Source organism: Osmerus eperlanus, chromosome 19 (assembly GCF_963692335.1).
Source record: "Osmerus eperlanus chromosome 19, fOsmEpe2.1, whole genome shotgun sequence".
NCBI lineage: Eukaryota > Metazoa > Chordata > Actinopteri > Osmeriformes > Osmeridae > Osmerus > Osmerus eperlanus.
In genome coordinates this window covers 12540929-12559032 of record NC_085036.1, presented here as the reverse complement: position 1 = coordinate 12559032, position 18104 = coordinate 12540929, and the positions used below count along the sequence as shown (strand labels likewise).

At 48.7% G+C, this 18104-nt stretch overlaps 5 protein-coding genes across 5 annotated transcripts in view; 1 reads left to right on the top strand and 4 right to left on the bottom strand.

Moving 5' to 3' along the window:
* Positions 1-294: 294 nt before the first annotated feature.
* On the bottom strand, positions 295-3097 carry LOC134039952 (erythropoietin-like). The gene is made up of 4 exons (XM_062486163.1): positions 2567-3097; positions 1759-1845; positions 1252-1416; positions 295-912 (listed from the first exon to the last, which is right to left on the bottom strand). The coding sequence occupies exons 1-4, from the start codon at positions 2675-2677 to the stop codon at positions 703-705; spliced, it is 573 nt and encodes a 190-aa protein (XP_062342147.1). The 5' UTR covers positions 2678-3097; the 3' UTR covers positions 295-702.
* Positions 3098-3742: 645 nt separating this feature from the next.
* Positions 3743-5913, bottom strand: LOC134039951 (endonuclease domain-containing 1 protein-like). The gene is made up of 2 exons (XM_062486162.1): positions 5174-5913; positions 3743-4973 (listed from the first exon to the last, which is right to left on the bottom strand). Exons 1-2 carry the CDS (start codon positions 5483-5485, stop codon positions 4383-4385), a joined length of 903 nt encoding a protein of 300 aa, XP_062342146.1. The 5' UTR covers positions 5486-5913; the 3' UTR covers positions 3743-4382.
* A 377-nt stretch (positions 5914-6290) lies between these two features.
* Positions 6291-7819, bottom strand: LOC134039950 (endonuclease domain-containing 1 protein). The gene is made up of 2 exons (XM_062486161.1): positions 7482-7819; positions 6291-7370 (listed from the first exon to the last, which is right to left on the bottom strand). The coding sequence occupies exons 1-2, from the start codon at positions 7785-7787 to the stop codon at positions 6762-6764; spliced, it is 915 nt and encodes a 304-aa protein (XP_062342145.1). The 5' UTR covers positions 7788-7819; the 3' UTR covers positions 6291-6761.
* Positions 7820-8854: 1035 nt separating this feature from the next.
* LOC134039949 (endonuclease domain-containing 1 protein-like) lies at positions 8855-11432 on the bottom strand. The gene is made up of 2 exons (XM_062486160.1): positions 9950-11432; positions 8855-9640 (listed from the first exon to the last, which is right to left on the bottom strand). The coding sequence occupies exons 1-2, from the start codon at positions 10283-10285 to the stop codon at positions 9047-9049; spliced, it is 930 nt and encodes a 309-aa protein (XP_062342144.1). The 5' UTR covers positions 10286-11432; the 3' UTR covers positions 8855-9046.
* LOC134040059 (GRB10-interacting GYF protein 1-like) overlaps positions 10697-18104 on the top strand; it is a 9117-nt gene continuing 1709 nt past the window's right edge. The window contains exons 1-17 of the mRNA XM_062486283.1: positions 10697-11003; positions 11880-12279; positions 12412-12476; positions 12987-13116; positions 13311-13406; positions 13711-13825; positions 13923-14028; positions 14433-14659; positions 14996-15210; positions 15340-15475; positions 15631-15789; positions 15923-16068; positions 16185-16440; positions 16737-16936; positions 17495-17592; positions 17708-17808; positions 17936-18006. Of these exons, the coding sequence (XP_062342267.1) occupies positions 12442-12476; positions 12987-13116; positions 13311-13406; positions 13711-13825; positions 13923-14028; positions 14433-14659; positions 14996-15210; positions 15340-15475; positions 15631-15789; positions 15923-16068; positions 16185-16440; positions 16737-16936; positions 17495-17592; positions 17708-17808; positions 17936-18006 (2091 nt within the window). The 5' untranslated portion in view covers positions 10697-11003; positions 11880-12279; positions 12412-12441. The remainder of the gene's footprint in view (positions 11004-11879; positions 12280-12411; positions 12477-12986; positions 13117-13310; positions 13407-13710; positions 13826-13922; positions 14029-14432; positions 14660-14995; positions 15211-15339; positions 15476-15630; positions 15790-15922; positions 16069-16184; positions 16441-16736; positions 16937-17494; positions 17593-17707; positions 17809-17935; positions 18007-18104) is intronic.

The window sequence follows — 18104 nt, the reverse complement described above, 5'->3', positions numbered from 1 at the left end:
GTGTGAATTTAGGCTCTTTGTATAATTTCCAACGAAACTAGGGCAGTGATGCCACCTATTGTCCAGATGGGGGCAGCAGAGAGCTGTAATGTTTTTTTTTTTTTTTAAGTAGAATTGAGTTGTCTGTCTGGTATGCAGAGACTGTTCTAACCTTAAATACAGGGGGAGAGAGAGAGAGAGAGAGAGAGAGAGAGAGAGAGAGAGAGAGAGAGAGAGAGAGAGAGAGGGAGGGAGGGAGGGAGGTGTACCTAAGAACTGAGCCAGCTCTTTCTTTTTAAAGACACAAGCACACAAGCACACACACACTCACACACGCAGAAACACTCAAATCAAAAGGTTACATGCCCAACATTAAAACAAGCATCGCTGGCACGTAGACCAATTTAAAAAATATAACTATATATTCAAGTAATACAAAAATAATCTAAAGCTTATTGGAGGTGTAAATAACATTAGAGATAAAAGATTGTTCATGAATTTGAAGCTTGATGTTTGATTTGCTGTCATCCATGTGTATCTAAGCAGCCAGTGGAGAATGGGTTCAAGTCCAGTATTCCCTTTTACTAAGGTTCCTCTTCAGCCCTGCCACCTGCGTTCTCCAAACGTTCCACACTAGAACACGCATTCAGAGACTGGTGGTACACACGCCTTTTAGCTCCAGGAGGAGCCAATCACAGCCTCCACTCCTGGTGAGTCCTCCAATCAGCTGGCTCGTTGCTGGCAGGCAGGTGCGTGCGCGAGCAGCAGGCGGACCTTCCCTCGGAGGAAGTTGATGTGGACGGCAAGCAGCTCTGGGAGGGACGACAGCCTCGGCGTGTGGTGGTCAGCGGAGGCCGGGGCTGGCGTGTGGTGGTCAACGGAGGCCGGGGCTGGCGTGTGGTGGTCAGCGGAGGCCGGGGCCGAGGAGAGGCCCTGGGGAGAGATGGGAAGACTGAGATGAGGTTTGGGGTGAGGTTTAGGAAAAGGGTCTAGGATGAGGTCTAGGATGGGGTCTAGCATGAGGTCTGGGATGAAGTTTGGGGTGGGACTTGGGATGAGGTCTGGGATGAAGTTTGGGGTGGGACTTGGGATGAGGTTTGGTCCAGGCTCCTCTAGTCCTGATTCCCATGTCCCGGCCTTGAAGCTCCCTGTGGGAATGTCACTAAGCCGATAATCTTCTGGTTATGCACCCAAACACCAGGACACCCAAGCACGCCAGGATCAGGCCAACGCCCATTGGTTGGAACTCTCCAGGTGGGCTCAGACGCTCACCTGGAAGTGAAGGCTCCGCAGCACCTGGCCCAGGCTCTGGAGGTTCCTCCTGTCGCTGGCCAGCAGATCCTGCAGGACGGGGTTGCTGACAGAGGTGCTCACAGCAGCCAGGGCCTGGCTGAGCAGAGACAGACCCCACCACACCTCCTCCACCTGGGCCCCCACCTTCACGCGCACACACACCCATGCATACACACAACAAGTTTATATTTCATCAATTTGAACTGAAACGATCAAACAGACACTGTATGAGATTATGACAGGAGCAATTTACTAAACAAAACAAACACCAACATGGGGTACTCCAGACTTCTACTGATATTTCAGTGTCAACACATTCTCAGTGTACACAATGAAGCATGCACACTGAAGCTAATGTATTCTTCAGTTCCCTGCTCAGTGTTTGAGGAGCTGCATGAGACTGGATGTCGGACACAGATACACATCATTAGGCTACAGGCAAATCTGTTTGTACAAGAGATATATCACTGATAGACAGACACTCACATCTTTTGTCTCCCAGACAACAAAGTCGACGCTTGTGGGAGGAACAGCAAACAAGGCCGTCACAGTGCACCCAGCCTTGCAGCCACGCTGAGACAGGAGCGGGAGCAGGATGGAGGGGGTAACATCAGATAGACAGATCAGACAGGCAGACAGACAGATCAGACAGGCAGGCAGATCAGACAGACAGACAGGCAGATCAGACAGGCAGACGGAAATATTAGACAGACTGACAGACAGATCAGACAGGCAGACAGACAGGCAAACAGACAGGCAGACAGATCAGACAGACAGATCAGACAGGCAGATCAGACAGACATATTAGACAGACTGACAGATCAGACAGGCAGACAGACAGACAGACAGACAGACAGGCAGACAGATCAGACAGATCAGACAGGCAGATCAGACAGACAGGCAGATGGAAATATTAGACAGACAGATCAGACAGACAGATCGGACAGACAAATTGGACAGACAGATCCGACAGACAGGCAGACGGAAATATTAGACAGACTGACAGGCAGACAGACAGACAGACAGACAGAAGGAAATATTAGACAGGCAGGCAGGCAGACAGATCAGAGAGACAGGCAGAAAGACAGACAGGCAGACAGTAACATCAGACAGATCAAATAGATCAGATCAGACATGAAATCCTTCATGATCTCTTTTATATACACTACACACATGTTTATCTCATCATCAGTCATGCTTCAGAAATCAGAGTGCCGTGTCGACTGTAGTCACTCATTTAGGCCTTCCTTCAGACCATCAGCCTTTCAGTCAATCAGTCCAGTCAGTCTCTCACCAGAGCCTTCTGTGTGTCCAGGGCTTCCAAGACGAAGTGGTCCAGAACCCTCAGGTCACAGATGGGTCTGAGAGGAGTGGAGGTGCTGGGCCCAGTCCTCTGGAGAATCATGATCAGTCCTACCAACAGCTCTGCAACAGACGGCAACACACATCACTAGTCCTACCAACAGACCCGCAACAGTCAGCATTATACATCAGCATACACTTAGCTGTTCCTCCTGCTTCTCTACACTACTGCTAACTATACTAAACCGAACAGATGATGTAATCGTTTAGTAGAAGCTTTTTGTTGAAAGTGACATATTTACACAGAGGATTTGAACCTGTGACATCTAGATCTGGAGTGAAATGCTTTACCACTGAGCTAAACTCATCCCCACTGCCTGAATGTAATAGTTACTGAAGTAATACACGCATCATATCATTCATAAATCATACAATGTGGGAATACTGTACATATCAACCCGTGCTACACTCTAAACTGTAACAATGTCGTTTTACTGTAAACCTTTTTGACAGGCAAGTTTGTTATTCACCTACAACACAAAACCTGCGAAATTGTAGGCCAAGTTTGAACGATATAGAGTGATTTTAGATGGAGTTTGTAATGTAGTTAAAGTTACCACCTGTTTGGATTTTTTTGCAAGTAGACAATTTTCATATTCAATTATTTGTATGTTATGCAACTGAATTAATAAGAGTAATAATAACTATATAATGCAATGATCTAACCTGAGACATTCGCAAAATGACGCAACATCTTAGTAAATGTGTAGGCCTACATCGCGTTAAAGAATGCAATTAGTAATTGTATTTGTATAAAAATACATTAAGTGACTATGTTGACTGTTAAACATAAAACCAACAACCTGATTATTTATCACTTGTCACGCGACTCTGTTCTCTTCCTTTCTCTCCATCCGTCCAAAGCGCAATAATATGCAGTGCACATCGGAAAGCTGGAAAACTATTTTTATTCCAGGATGATTGTCCTGTGTTTTTGGCGGGTCACGCAGAAATACATTTTTCTTACCTCGCTACGCTGTGTCCGCAAGTAATTGAACACATGGCGGACTCACGAGGCTTCACGACAACCGACTATAACACTTCCATGACTTGTTTCAATGTGCGGAGGATGACATGATGACATTCACCGCGTAAAACTTACCGCCTCGTGTGATCCTCATGGTCACGCCGCCCTCATTGGTGTGTCAAGGGCGAGGTCAAGTCTGTCAATTTATATTTATTTTGTTATGGGTGCGTCACCATCAAAAGCACATTTTTTTATTCACATTTCTTTGCATATAAATGACCAATCTTAGACCGTAAGCGCCAGGGCTGTATCAAAACAAAAATTCATTTTATTTGCTTTCGTGTAGAAGCTTGATTGCAAACATATCTTATCATAGTTTTCCAGAAATGGGGACTTTTAACATTTAGGAACGTTCAGAGAAAAGCCAAAAACAATCACAGGTGTTGTAAGCGTTTGCACGAGCTTGACAAGAAGCGCCATCTAGTGTCAAGCAAGCTTCTATAGGCTATGGGCACGTGTCAAGTTTGGTAAATGGCTCCTTCAGAAGGCTAACTTCATCTTCATTATTATATCTTGTCCTGTGCTATGCGCAAGCTTTTCAGATAACTTCTGAAGTGATCAGTTATAGGTTTCCAGTCACAATTACCACAATTGCATACAAACATGTCAGGGAGACTAGTAACACAATATTGAACAGTGAACATACCCAGTGTAGGCCCACAGTGTAGGCCCTCATACACAAACACACATGCACATGCTACGGTGCAGAACAAGACATGCATTAGGCGTACATCTCATCAGGACCACAGTTGTCGAAGAAGATCTGGAAGTTCTTGTCCACCTCCATCCTAACCTTCAGGAACTTCTCCAGGCTCTTTATTGGCAGCTCCGTCACCGCGTTATTCACCCTGTCATTCAGGCCGTAGGCTCCGAACGCAGGCAGGCGGTAGCGCTCCAGATAAGGAGCGTTGTGGTCGAAGTCAGGACAGCAATAGGCCGTCCACATGTACTCTGGGATGCCCACCCGGTTCTGATTGTTCCGACGGATCATGTTGCCCGTGGTGGTGACCCCGGTAACAACGTAGGCGGTGCCACGACAGTAGTTGTTGAGCCGTTGTCGGATGTGGTCCTCGTGCTGGCGCCACGGCCCGCTGTTAAACTCCCGGATCTGAGGAACCGCGTTGGTCAGGGTGTAGGTGGAGGCCTTGTCCAGGGGGTCGGACTGGTGCAGGTCCGGGTTCAGGAGCCCACGCTCGTACTGAGCCGCTTCGGCAAAGTCCGCCAGCACTGCCTGGCTATCCGTCAGTCTCAAAGACACCTGGGCCATCTGAGGGAAGGGCTCCATGTTGCTGCTACCACTGCTCCAGCTCAGCTAGGCTCAGGGAGAAAGAGAGACGTACAGACAGGGAGAGAGAGGATGAGAGACAGAGAGAGAGGGGAAGAAACAGGGAGGGAGAGAGAGAGAAATCGTGAAAGAGAGAGAGTCGGAGAGACAGAGACAGCTATTCAAGTCAATCATCCAAACTATGGAGAGGGAGAGAAAAAAATGATTCACGGTGCCATACACCTTACCTGTGGCTCATACATCCAGGGCTGGTCCACAGTCTTCTCCCCGTCCGACTTCTTTAAGGTATAGGCCGAGTAGAGGGGCATGTGACGCCGGGAGTCGTAGAGGGTGGCGAAGCGAGGCTTGTCCGCCAGGCGCTGGCAGATCTTCCTGAGGGAGTGCTGGGCGAGATAGCCCCGTGGCGCCGTGCCCATGTACAGCGAGTTCTTACAGCGCTCCTCGTGACTGAAGTCCTCCACCAGCCCAGAGGACGCCCAGGGCACACCCAGGAGGACGGCCAAGGCCACCCCCCAGGCCGGTCTCCAGATGGGCCCCATACTCACACACGCTCCTTCACACCTGCTCCCTCCTTCCCTGTGGTGGTAGCTGGTGATGGTACACAACCCTGTGGTGGAATATGCCGAACCATGCAGTTCTGATCCTTGATTTTTCTGTGTCGCTTTGGATAAAAGCGCCGACTGAATGAATTAAAATACGAATTAAATGTAGTTTTTCTTGATCTTTCACCCTCTTCCTATTCACCTGTTTTTCTCCCTGTTGTCTTAGTGTTGCCTCTCTCCTGCTTATGGGAAGTGGTGAGGATTAGACAATAGCTTTCATCCAAGCTTAATGTCTCCTCTCAGCTATGCAAAGCGCTGACATAGGATTAGACAGGGCAGGCCTGTATCCCTGACAACCCCAGAGACGGCACATTACATGGCTAAACACACAGAGAAGAGGTGAGGCAGCCTTAAAAGGAAAGACAATTTTGCCTTGAGAGATGTCTACCTCTTTATGACACAACGTGAAAATGAGCATGGAAATCCATTTGTATGTTTATGACTCATTCAAATCGAACATAAACCCACACACACAACGTAACTTGATTCATAAAACATCATTACACACTCGTATGAGAGGCAAATTACTTGGTGAAATGCATCAATGCTGAAAAGAGGGTGATGTATTTTATAAACTAAAGGAAACTGATTGTATGTTTAAACAGTAGCTGTCTGGCACTCCTGCAGACTGTTCTTACGTGAAACTGGCAAGTAATGTAGGTACATTTTATAATTGTAATATGTTTAGAACAGCTGTGTGTTGGAATGTTTGTAATAAACTGTATTCGGGTAAAGAAGCATATTGGGGTAGTGATCAAATTGGCTTTTATTCAAAGTAAAAACAAGTACAGTTCACAACTTAACAACTACAATGTTATATTTATTTCCATTGCTATGCCAACTATGAACAGATCATTGGTTTTAGTGAGATAAAATGTTGGACACCCGTACCAGTTTGTGGATAGTTTAAGGATCACTTGCAGATTGATAAGAAGAGTTAGGCCTACACATCACAGGAGCAAAGGGTGTGCAAATTCAGACAGTAAAAGTAATTTCCTTGGCTAGATTAGATAATGAGAGCTTTCCCCAAGCATGACCTGTGGCAGGCCTTCCTTTCAGCCTCTAAACTCTTCGCATAAACACACATAATTTAACCATTACACACCAACCAAGGGTAGACGACGGCATACTTATTAGCGATAATTCTTTTGAAACAATATAATTAAGTTTAAGGTTGCATGAGTAATAGAGAATGAGCTGAGAGGAAGAGCTATTAGATGGTGTGGTGGAGGTACAGGGGGAGAGGGGAGGGGGAGATGCAGTTGTCGTAGAAAAGCTGCAGGCTCTGGTCCACCTCCATGCGGCTCTTCAGGTGGTTCTCCAGTTCCTGGACGGTCATCTCGTGGACCGTGTTCCCCTCCTTGGCGTTCTTGGCCAGGGCGGCCTGGGTGGGGAAGCGGATACGGACGTCGTGAGGGGCGTTGCGATCGTAGTCGGCGCAGCAGTACGCCGACCACACGTCCTCGGGAATGGCAACGCGGTCCTGGTTGTTCCGGCGAATCATATTCCCCGTGGTGGTTACCCCGGTGACGATGAAGGCTGTGCCGCGGCAGTAGTTGTTGAGACGGATGCGGATGCGCTCCTCGTGCTCGCGCCACGGCCCGATGTTGAACTCCCGGATCTCCGGGACCACGTTGGTCAGAGTGTAGGTAGCTGCGCGGTCGTGCGGGTCGGACTGGTGCTGGTCGGGGTTCAAGTGGCCTCGCTCGTACAGGACCACGTCCGAGTAGTCGTCCAGGACCGCCTGGCTGTCCTCGAACTTCATGTGTAGGTAGCCTGTGGGAAATGGAAGCATGTTCCCATTCCCATCGACCTCCGCCAGCTGAAGAAGGAGGAGATGGAAGAAAGTGAGAATTGGCTACTTACAGGAAAACATGATAATACATATGGCCCTGTTACCTAAATACATAACATTCAGATTATTGTCTCTAACCTGTGGCTCGTACATCCAGGGGTAGTCCACGCGCCGGTCTGCCTCCGTTTTCTTGAAGGAGTACGCCGAGTACACAGGGATGTGTTTGTGAGGGTCGTACAGAGTCACAAAGCGCGGCCTATCGGCGTACCGTTGACATATCTTCTTCAAATTGACTTCGATAATGCCTCGCGGTGGTGTTCCCATGTAGAGGGAGTCTTTGCATCTCTCGACGTGGTTAAAATCCAGGACCACGGTGGCTGGGACGCCGGGAATGTGATAGCTGAGGGCAAGCGTGAATACCAGACCTCCGAGAAAAAGATGCATGGCTGCGGACAGCTAGTAGTCTCCTGTGGTTCTTGCTGGCACGTCTGTGGGATAGTGGAAGTTAAACGTTTGCAGTTAGAATTTAAATGTCATAAATCTTCATGCAAAGCAAGCACGATGGAGTTCGATCACGTGACAGAAAGATAGCTGATGGCCAGTCCTAGTCTGAACTGAATGAGACGTGAGCGTAGAAAATATTTGAGGCCTTTTGTGTTCAGTACCTTTTTAAAAGGCGATGATCCCTCTGGGTTATGAACATATCAGCTTTCTGATCGCCTGCTTTTCTAGCACTTCCGAGCACATGCATCACCATCATCAGGTGGGTGAGTGGGTGGGTAGAGCATTTGACTGCAGGCCACAGGGTCAAATCCCCCTGGACTGTAAGTTGCTCTGGATAACAGCATCTGCTACATGAATACATCATTACATTATTATCTCCTTTGCCCTTTGAGATCCATTGAGGAGCTCAGGACCCCAGGCCACTGGATTCCACTTCAGTGTCATTGTCGTCCCTCTGCATTTCAGGCATGACAGACGCTGTTGGTATGTCTAAGGGCTTTCATGGAACAGACTCTCCTAGTGGTCTCGCTCACGGAACGCTGCCTGCAAATGATGTAACAACCGAGCATGCTCATCAGCACGTAAAACTCGTTGAGTACCATCCACCCGCCATAAAAGAATGTGTTTTATTCTGTTTTTCTCTCTCCCCTTCTCATCCACGTCCAGAGACAAGGTGTCCAGGCATGGCTGACAGGCCGTGCTCTAAAATGTAAAACTGGCTGTCTAATCTAGCTGGGAAGAACAAAAGGCTTACGGTTCCGATTAGGTTCGAGTGAAGACAAGCGTGGCAGCAGATAAGAACTGTGAATTACAAACAGAATACCCAGGAATTTAAATAGCAATTTCTGTCAGACCACTTGACTAAATTCTGACTTTATTCAATCTTTGTCACTCATTAAATGTAATCCTCACATCATAATATTTTCTTCAAAACTTTATTCAGAGAATAAATCATGCCACTGACAGGCAACTCAAAAGAAAACAAGACTAAAGGGAAATGTGTGGAAGTCTTTATTGAACAGGAAATAAACTGGGACATGATGTCCAGATATTTAGAGCCGTAATCATTCTGGTCAAGAACAGCATTGCTAAGTGAATGAAGAGATGAATACCTCATAACACATGGACCTCTTACAGAATCAAAGATAAGAAAGATGTCAGATGTAACATTTGAGCAGAATGCCCGCAAAAAAATGGTTTCAAAGCAAATGCAAGCTATTATCAGGGGGCAGACAGTTATCATAAAAAATCTGGAAGCGCTTATCGACATAAGTGACCTTCTTCAGGAAGCCTTCAAGGTCTGGAACAGACATTTCCTGCACCGTGCTGGCCTTCACGTTCATCCCGTGGTACGCGAACGCAGGGAACTTGGAACGCTCCGCGAACGGAGCGTTGTGGTCGTAATCGATGCAGCAGTAGGCAGACCACAGGTAGGTCGGTATGCCGACACGGTTCTGGTTGTGCCGGCGGATCGTGTGACCGGAAGTGGTTACCCCGGTGACCACGTACGCTGTGCCGCGGCAGTAATTGTTGAGGCGTTGGCGGACAGTGTGCTCCTGGGTCTTCCAGGGCCCGTTGTTGAACTCCTGGACCTGGGGAACCACGTTGGTCAGGGTATAGGTGGCGGCCTTGTCGTCAGGGTCAGCCTGGTGCTCGTCAGGGTTCAGTTGGCCTCGCTCGTAGTTCACAACGTTGGAATAGTCTTCCAACACAGCCTGGGCATCCTCGAACTTGCTGTGAAGGTCTCCCTGAGGAAAAGGTTGCATGTCTCTTCCTGTTGAGACTGTGGAAAGCTGAGTGGGGAAACGGAGAGCGAGGAGAGCTGATTGAGCAGGGAATATTGTTTCAACCTTTCCAAACTTTATTTTTTCACACGTGAAGTGAAAGGAGAGGAGGGGAGAGGAGGACAGTTGGATAGGAGGAGAGGGGGAAGAAGAACAGAAAAGCATATAGAAGAGTAGGCTACAGTAGAGGCCTCATCAAGAACTCCTTTCGAAACTTTTTTGTCCAACCTTTCAAAAAAATACAAATGGTTGCGCAAAAGATACACGACACTGTCCATAAAGGCAGTAGGCTATGTTTTTTTTATTATGAGGGCCTACCTGTGGCTCGTACATCCATGACACGTCCATCTTTTTGAAGCCGTCAGAGCGCTTGAAAGTGTACGCAGAGTACACGGGGATGTGGTCAAATGTGTCATACAGTGTCGCGAAACGTGGCTTGCCATTGTAGCGTTGGCAGATCTTTTTCAGCGATTGGTCTTGAAGTCCCAGTGGTGGGGTGCCCATGTACATAAACTCTTTGCACTCGGGCGAAAAGTGAGCCTGTACCTCAGCTTGCACCGTCACCAAGGCAACCAGCAGCATGGACCAAGTCAGAACTGACCGAACTCTCACCGTGGAAACCATGGAGGCAAACGGCACGAAGGACTTTAACATGGGCTAATGTTTGATTCCTCAACCTCTTTCTCATCCTCGGACACCTTGTATTCTCGCCCTATGCCTGTCTCACTCTCTCCGCCTTCAACTCTGTTTGATATGCAAAGAGAGGAGACAAGAATTCTAGCTGGTGTAAACGTGTAGTTCATATCTAGCCATTGCTATAATAGCCTATAGAGCATAATAGTCCATGGACTTGGAACCATCACATACAATCACTATTTGAAAACTGCGATTGTAACCCGTTTACCCTCGCCCAAATAGCTAGGATTAATGAGCCACACAATGTGTGTACCTGTAATCACCGTCGGTTTGCACATTACGTTGCAAATATACTCCAGAACGTCAAGCGGCGCTAATTCCCCACTATCTTCAGTTCTGCCACCGCTTCACAAACGATGCACGGGAGACGGCCATTTTTCCTCAAACACAAACAAGACGAGCAAGCGAGCTATAAAAATATTCGCAGCGAATGTTGGTCTGTAGAAAATACAATTAATCAAACGTGGTTGATTGAAGATCTGTACAATACTGTTGCAAGAGAGAACTTGGAAATACATGGGTTGTAGAGAAATACATGCCTATGTTATACAAAATTGAATTGAGCTACTTTTCAATTTAATCAACAACAAAAAATTGCATCTACCGCCTAGCGAGTTTGCAGCTGGCTAGCTGGCTACATAGCTGGCTAGCTAGTGTGATACATCTGCAACGAAAGGTAAGATGCTAAAGAAATATCTTGCAATTATGTTGATTGAAAATGACTTTAATATGTTTGCTTGGTCGCTAGATGCTTCTTAATGTATGTTGTTGTAACAATAACCCTGCGCTGTGTAGCAATCATTGCCAGCTAACTTGGCTACTTAGCTCGCTGTAGACAGTCAGTGTTGTCAAGGCCAAAACATCGGGCTTAAGTTACGGAATAGTGCTGCTGCTGCAACGGCTGTGCGTGTTGTTTAGGTCTCGGGGCCCGTACGGTACTGTAGCGGGATAGCTAATTGGTACATGAAGAAAGTGGTCCCGTAAATCGTTTTTTCAAAATCTCTGCATTCCATGTGAAGTGGTATGTAAATTAACTAAGCTAATTAAAATATTTCTGTCGCTGTGGATTTTTTTTGTACACGCGTCCACGTTATCGTTTGAGAGCTCTTGAGCTGTTCGCTTCTGCAGCATAGAAGCTAACCAGCCATATATTGTTTATTGTTTTGTTAGCCAATAGTTGGCTGTATGTTGCCAAATTAATCTTACCCGTGTAATTACCTTTTTAGATATATTTTGGACATTAAATGCTGGCACTAGCAGGGTTGGGAATGCGTTAGTGGTGAGCTAACGTTATTTATGAACATTTTTGCTAGCTTGCTGTTTATGGCAAGCTAAATCCATTGCTTGATTGTATAGGAGGTTAACGAAAGTTAGACCGAATTTCTGAAATTTCCCGCACCGTATCTAATTAAAATATAACGCTTTTGTTGCATGCAACTTGTGGCACGACATTTAATTCAATTTACTGTCTAGCTAGCAAGACTAGTTGTGAATGACACGAGCAACGAAATGATACATTTTGAATCTTGGAACACCTCCATTCCATTCACAGGTATTTGCAAGAGAGGAGGAAGAGATACTATTTCAAACAACGCAGGCAGGGGAAGGATCGAGAGAAGTGGAGTTGGAAAGAAGTTCCTGTTCTCTTCCCGTGCATCTCTCGTTGACACTTCTGCCTCACCGTCATTATCATGATCAAGTCATCTTACCGCGATCATTGAAATTATTGGTGCTAGTCTTAGTTCCCGTTTGATTTAGGGAGCGTACGTCACATTTCGCCATTCCACCGACACCATTCCCAGTTCCCTAATTCTGAACTTGGCAGCTATCAGCTCTGCGTTGCTAAATTGTGACCAGAGCCCACCGACTCTAAACCACTGCACACAGAACAACCAAGTAGCCTTTAACCTAACATCTTATCAGGACAACACTGGTCCTATCCTTTTGACAAGGTAAGAACTTAAGTTTAAAATCTCTACTCTCTGAAGATTTTGTGGAATTTCCAGCTACTAGTTTGTGGATGGTGACAGCAGTATATTTGCTGTGTGTTTGATGTGATGAAAGTGCCCTTCTTGCATCAACAGAAGCCTTGAGCTCCTGGGCAAAACAGGAGTATGACTGCGGAGACTCTTAACTTCGGCCCAGAATGGTGAGTTCCTTTTTATATTAATAACAATTTATGATGATGATAATAATAAGAAAAGGTAGAAACACAATAGGTGGCTTCACTGCTGGCCCCAGTAATGTATTCATTTAGCAGACACTTTTATCTAGACACTTTTATCCAAAGCGACCCACAGTGGGAAGCTTTTGACTGCGACCTATTGGTCTGCAGTCAAATGCTCTAACCACTGAGCCGAATCCATCCCATTGAGCTACGACCTATCCTGTACAGATCACATCCACCCCCATGCGCTCGACTCACCAGCTCTTCTGCACGTTGTTGGGTTGGATTTACAATAGGGGTGGGAGTCTTTTGGTACCTCACTATTAGATTCAAATTGATTCTTAAAAAAAAAATAACATGACAAAAAAAAAAACAATTGTGAATCGCTAGAAGACTGAATCGTGATTCAAACGTGAATCCGATTCTTTTCCCCCACCCCTAATTTACAATATCTTTTGTGGTTTCTAATGCTTGTTGTTGTGGTTCTCCCAGGCTTCGTGCACTATCCCGAGGGGGCCACATGACCTCCCCCCCTACCTCTCCAGCAATGCCAAAGTCCAAGCTGGCCGATTACCGCTATGGCCGCGAGGAGATGCTAGCACTTTATATCAAAGATAACAAGGTAAGCTACAGTACGACGAGGGCTTTTTAATAAAACGCCGGCCTGCTTTGTAGACACCAGGTATTAGTTTCATACATCTCTCTCAGATGGTGTTTATTTAGAAATAGACTCAGCGAGTGTGTGTGTGAGAGATGTAAAGTATTGTGTTGGTGTGTGTGTGAGGTATAACATGGTGTGTGTGTGTGTTTGTGCAGGTCCCAGAGGACATGCAGGATAAGGAGTTTGCTGCGATCCTGCAGGATGAGCCTGTGCAGCCGCTGGCTCTGGTCGCCCTCACAGAGGAGGAACAGGTAACCCTGATCCCTCCCTGAACCTCACCCTGAACCTTCCCTGAACCTTCCCTGAACCTTCCCTGAACCTTCCCTGAACCTTCCCTGAACCTTCCCTGAACCTTCCCTGAACCTTCCCTGAACCTTCCCTGAACCTCGCCCTGAACCTTCCCTGAACCTTCCCTGAACCTTCCCTGAACCTTCCCTGAACCTTCCCTGAACCTCGCCCTGAACCTCACCCTCACTCTAATCGACACTTTCCCTGTCTGTCCCACTCTGTCCTTCCTGTGTTGTGGTTCCTAACCTCCGTGTTGCTCCCCTCCAGAGGAACTTCTCCATGTCTGTGAACAGCGTAGCCGTGCTGAGGCTCATGGGAAAAGGAAGTGGGGCCGCCCCTGTGGGCGTGGCCAGGGGCCGCGGAGGCATTCGAGGAGGCAGAGGTGAGATCACGCTGACTCCGTCCACTAGGAGCCACTCGTGTGTTGTGTGTAAGGTCTAGTAGAGCAGGTGTTGAGCTGTGTGTGTGTGTGATTACAGGACGAGGAAGGGGCGATGGTGTGTTCTACCAAAGAGGACCCGAGGAGGGGGAAGTGGGATTCGGACGCGGCCGAGAGGTGCATCGCAGCCAGAGCTGGGAAGACAGGTGACCTCACTTCCTGTTACCTCACTAGGAGCTGTGTACGAAGGGAGTTCATTACCCAGGAGCCTTAGCTCTTTTGCCTTAGCGTTTTTTTGTTGCATGGACACCAACATGGGATGGCAAGATAAGGTAAATGGTAATGTCTATGCAGTCAGTGGTCAGTATGTTGAATGTCAATAGATTCAATGGGTTTTTACAACAAATTGTTTGATAACCTGGTCCTTAGCTCCCATTAGCTTTTAGCTCATTCAAAATCTGTTACTTAAGGTGACGAGTTCCTGCTGGTCCCATGAAATCTAAACTTCCAACGTTATGATGTTGCCTAAACCTTCCCATATTCCACCTAAGACCTGACATGACACCCCACACACGGCCACTTCTGACTCCGCCTACCGACTGTCTCTCAGAGGTGAGCGGCGCTTTGAGAAGCCAATCAGGCGTGAGGTGGTGCGCCCCGCCTTCGAGGAGGCGGGTCCGCTGGGCAGGAAGGAGTTTGGGCGCGCCGACAGCGACAACTGGCGCAGCCTGAGGGAGGAGCAGCAGCAGCAGCTGCAGCTGCAGCAGCAGCAGGAGGAGGAGGAGGAGGGGGCGGAGCCAGGGGGGAACTGGAGGATCGCTGGGTCCAGACGTGATGGTACGAGCATGCACACACACACACACACACATCTGTATATACACACACACACACACATACAGACACAAACCTAGAGGATGGTAGTTGTCCAGTAACAGGGTTGGAGCGCAAGACGTGTGTGTGTTACATTTACATTTAGTCATTTAGCAGACGCTCTTATCCAGAGCGACTTACAGTAAGTACAGGGACATTCCCCTGAGGCAAGTAGGGTGAAGTGCCTTGCCCAAGGACACAATGTAATTTGGCACAGCCGGGAATCGAACTGGCAACCTTATGATTGCTAGCCCAATTCCCTAACCGCTCAGCCACCTGACTCCCGTGTTCTCGCACCTCCAGACGGAGGCCCTCGCTCAGCCGGCTGGCGGGACCACGGTGGCCGCCGGAAGTTCGAGTTTGACTTCCGCGAGGGCGAGGGGGGCGGCGGGGGGCGTAGGCGCCGGGGCAGCGAGGGGGGGGAGGACGACAGGGACGGCCTCCCTGAGTGGTGCACCGACGAGGAGGACGGAGAGATGGGAACCTTCGACGCCTCTGGAGCCTTCATGTGTATTAAGGTAAGGGGGGGGGGATGTTTTGCACTGCTGTGTGTGTGTGTGTGTGGAGCTGTTATGAGAGTGTGTGGAGCTGTTATGAGAGTGTGTGGAGCTGTTCTGAGTGTGTGTTCTGCCCGTGTGTCCTGACAGAAGGGTTTGAAGGACGCCATTCCTGAAGACCAGGAGCTGGAGTTTGGGGCGTTGGAGGAGGAGGAAGAGGAAGAGGAGGAGGAGGAAGAGGAGGGCGAGGCCTGTCAGGGAAGCAAGGAAAACTTCTCAGAGAAAGGTGAGAGTCCACACCTACACTCCCCTCAATCTGATTAAGAATCCATACAAAAGCATTCTGATGACACATTCTCTCTCTCTCTCTCTCTCTCTCTCTCTCTCTCTCTCTCTCTCTCTCTCTCTCTCTCTCTCTCTCTCTCTCTCTCTCTCTCTCAGAAGAGAGTAAAAACGTGTGTGAAGGAGAGGACACCCACAGGAGCCCTCCTCCCCCCCCAGCGCTGTCAGCCCCTCCCTGCCTGGACCTTCCTCCTGGCCGATGTGCCCCCGAGCCCGCCCTGGCGCCCGTCTCCCAGCCCCCTAAAACCAGCCACCACGGTACGCAGGCCCCCTCAAGCCCCCTCAGGCCCCTGGGTGTCACTGTCACTGCGGATCGGAGGATGTGTTTGTGGTGACTGAGCCTCCGTTTGCTTTTCCCTCCTCCTCTCTCTCTCTCCTCTCTCTCCTCCAGGAGGTTCATCTCCAGGCGTTGGTGCCCAGCTTAGCCCAGACCCCCCCACGTCCTCCGGCCTCCTGCCTCCTCCCTCCTTTGCTGCGTCTCTTCTCTCCAGCGCGGGGGAGGCAGAGGAGGACGAGGGCATGAAGCACCTGCAGCAGGTACGGAGTCCATACTGAGGTCTCACAGGGGGAGACCATTCGAACCTGCAATCTCTTGGGTCTGCTGTCAAATGCTCAACACGCTTGGTTGAAATAATTCACCTCACCTCCCTCAGGAAGCTGAGAAGATGGTGGCGTCTCTCCAGGACACCTCTCTAGAGGAAGAGTGCTTCACTCAAGGCCTGCAGGACGCCCGAAACCTCTCCTCTCACACCCACCCCCACCCCGCTGCCCACTCCCACCCCGCGACCCACACCGCCCCCCACTCCCACCCCTCCGGACACACCCTCCCCCTCTCCGCCAGCGCCCTGCCCCTCTCCAGCGAGGCGGCCATGAAGTGGTTCTACAAGGACCCTCAGGGAGAGATCCAAGGTATACACACTACCACCCCCCAACACACACACATAGACACACACACATAGACACACACACACAGTAATACAGGGAGTCTGTTGGCTGAGCGGTGAGGGAATCGGGCTAGTAATCCGAAGGTTGCCAGTTCGATTCCCGGTCATGCCAACTGACGTTGTGTCCTTGGGCAAGGCACTTCACCCTACTTGCCTCGGGGGGAATGTCCCTGTACTTACTGTAAGTCGCTCTGGATAAGAGCGTCTGCTAAATGACTAAATGTAAATGTAATACAGTGGATGTAACCCTGGTGTCCGCAGGACCCTTCTCCACGGTGGAGATGTGTGAGTGGTTCCAGGCGGGCTACTTCACCATGACGCTGCTGGTGAAGAGGGGCTGCGACGAAGGCTTCCAGCCCCTGGGCGACGTCATCAAGATGTGGGGGCGTGTCCCCTTCTCCCCCGGCCCCTCCCCCCCGCCCCTGCTGGTACGACAGCCCCCTCCCCCCCGGGCCTCCACTGTGAGTCAGACCTCTCTCTGTGTGTGTGTTACTGTGTGAGTGAGTGGTGTGTGTGTTATGGTGTTGGTGGTTGTAGGAGCTCCAGGTGTGTGTTAGGGCTGGGCGATATATCAATAAAATTGATATCTCGATATTGTAAATGTTCCCGATATTCGATATATATCTCGATATGTTTGCATTTAAATAATAAAAAAACATGATTTTTTTTTTGCCCCCATTAGAAAACAACCAAAACAATTTAGATAGAACAGCTATGGTTACAAAGTACAAAATGTGTAGTGCCAATTTAAGCAGTTGTCATAACATGGTACTTGAAACCTGACAAAATGGACCTCACATGGAACGATTCACACAGAGCTCCTTATGTGACAGGACAAAAAGAGAGTGTGTGTGTGAACACAGAGGAGCCAGATGGTGATCTTAAAACACAAGCAACACAAGGACCAGCAAAAAAAACCTGATATTTTACATCGTCGTCAAAATGCTTGCGATATTATCGCTAATATTCGATATATCGGCAGCCCTAGTGTGTGTGTGTGACGTGTTGTCTCTGTCCAGGGGAGCATGGACCAGGAGCTGTTGAAGAAGCAGTTAGAGCAGGCAGCTACTGCAGCGTTGTACCAGCAACTCCAGATGAGATTCCAGCACATGAACAGGTAGCCCTCCCCCTCTCTCTCTCTCTGTCTCTGCTCTCTCCCCTACACACTGCAGTGTGTGTGTGTGTGTGTATTAGGAGCTACTTGTAGAATACTGATGCGTGTTTGTCTGCAGGGGTGGAGAGTCTGGCCTGATGCCCTCGATGAACAGGTCAATGTCGGTTCCAGATAATGGGTCCATGTGGGACATGCATACCTCAGCCTCCCAAACATCAGGTACACCCAGTAGTAACACTACCTGAGATGTTCTCTCTCTCACACACACACACACACACACACATTCCTTTTGTGCATCAAACGCCAGTTCTGTTTTTGAGGTCTGAGCGTGTCTCGTCAATCGCAGGTGAGGCCAGCCTCTGGGACTTAACCATGAGTAACTCCACTCAGGGGCCGTCCCTGGAGCAGCTTCAGAAGGTAGGAGGCCCACACCCTCATCCACACCCTCATCCACACCCTCTCCCCCATCCTCACCCCTTACTGACTGTAAACCGCTGACTCTGATGCTGACTCAT

Bases quoted from the DNA above. Each gene is read 5' to 3' on its own strand.
- LOC134039952 (XM_062486163.1), bottom strand. From the start codon at position 2,677: ATGATTCTCCAGAGGACTGGGCCCAGCACCTCCACTCCTCTCAGACCC. The intron at 1,417-1,758 runs GTGAGTGTCTGT...GTGCGCGTGAAG, and splicing joins TTGTCTGGGAGACAAAAGAT to GTGGGGGCCCAGGTGGAGGA. The intron at 913-1,251 runs GTGAGCGTCTGA...ATCTCTCCCCAG, and splicing joins TGCGGAGCCTTCACTTCCAG to GGCCTCTCCTCGGCCCCGGC.
- LOC134039951 (XM_062486162.1), bottom strand. From the start codon at position 5,485: ATGGGGCCCATCTGGAGACCGGCCTGGGGGGTGGCCTTGGCCGTCCTC. The intron at 4,974-5,173 runs GTAAGGTGTATG...CCCTGAGCCTAG, and splicing joins CCTGGATGTATGAGCCACAG to CTGAGCTGGAGCAGTGGTAG.
- LOC134039950 (XM_062486161.1), bottom strand. From the start codon at position 7,787: ATGCATCTTTTTCTCGGAGGTCTGGTATTCACGCTTGCCCTCAGCTAT. The intron at 7,371-7,481 runs GTTAGAGACAAT...CTCCTTCTTCAG, and splicing joins CCTGGATGTACGAGCCACAG to CTGGCGGAGGTCGATGGGAA.
- LOC134039949 (XM_062486160.1), bottom strand. From the start codon at position 10,285: ATGTTAAAGTCCTTCGTGCCGTTTGCCTCCATGGTTTCCACGGTGAGA. The intron at 9,641-9,949 runs GTAGGCCCTCAT...TTCCCCACTCAG, and splicing joins CATGGATGTACGAGCCACAG to CTTTCCACAGTCTCAACAGG.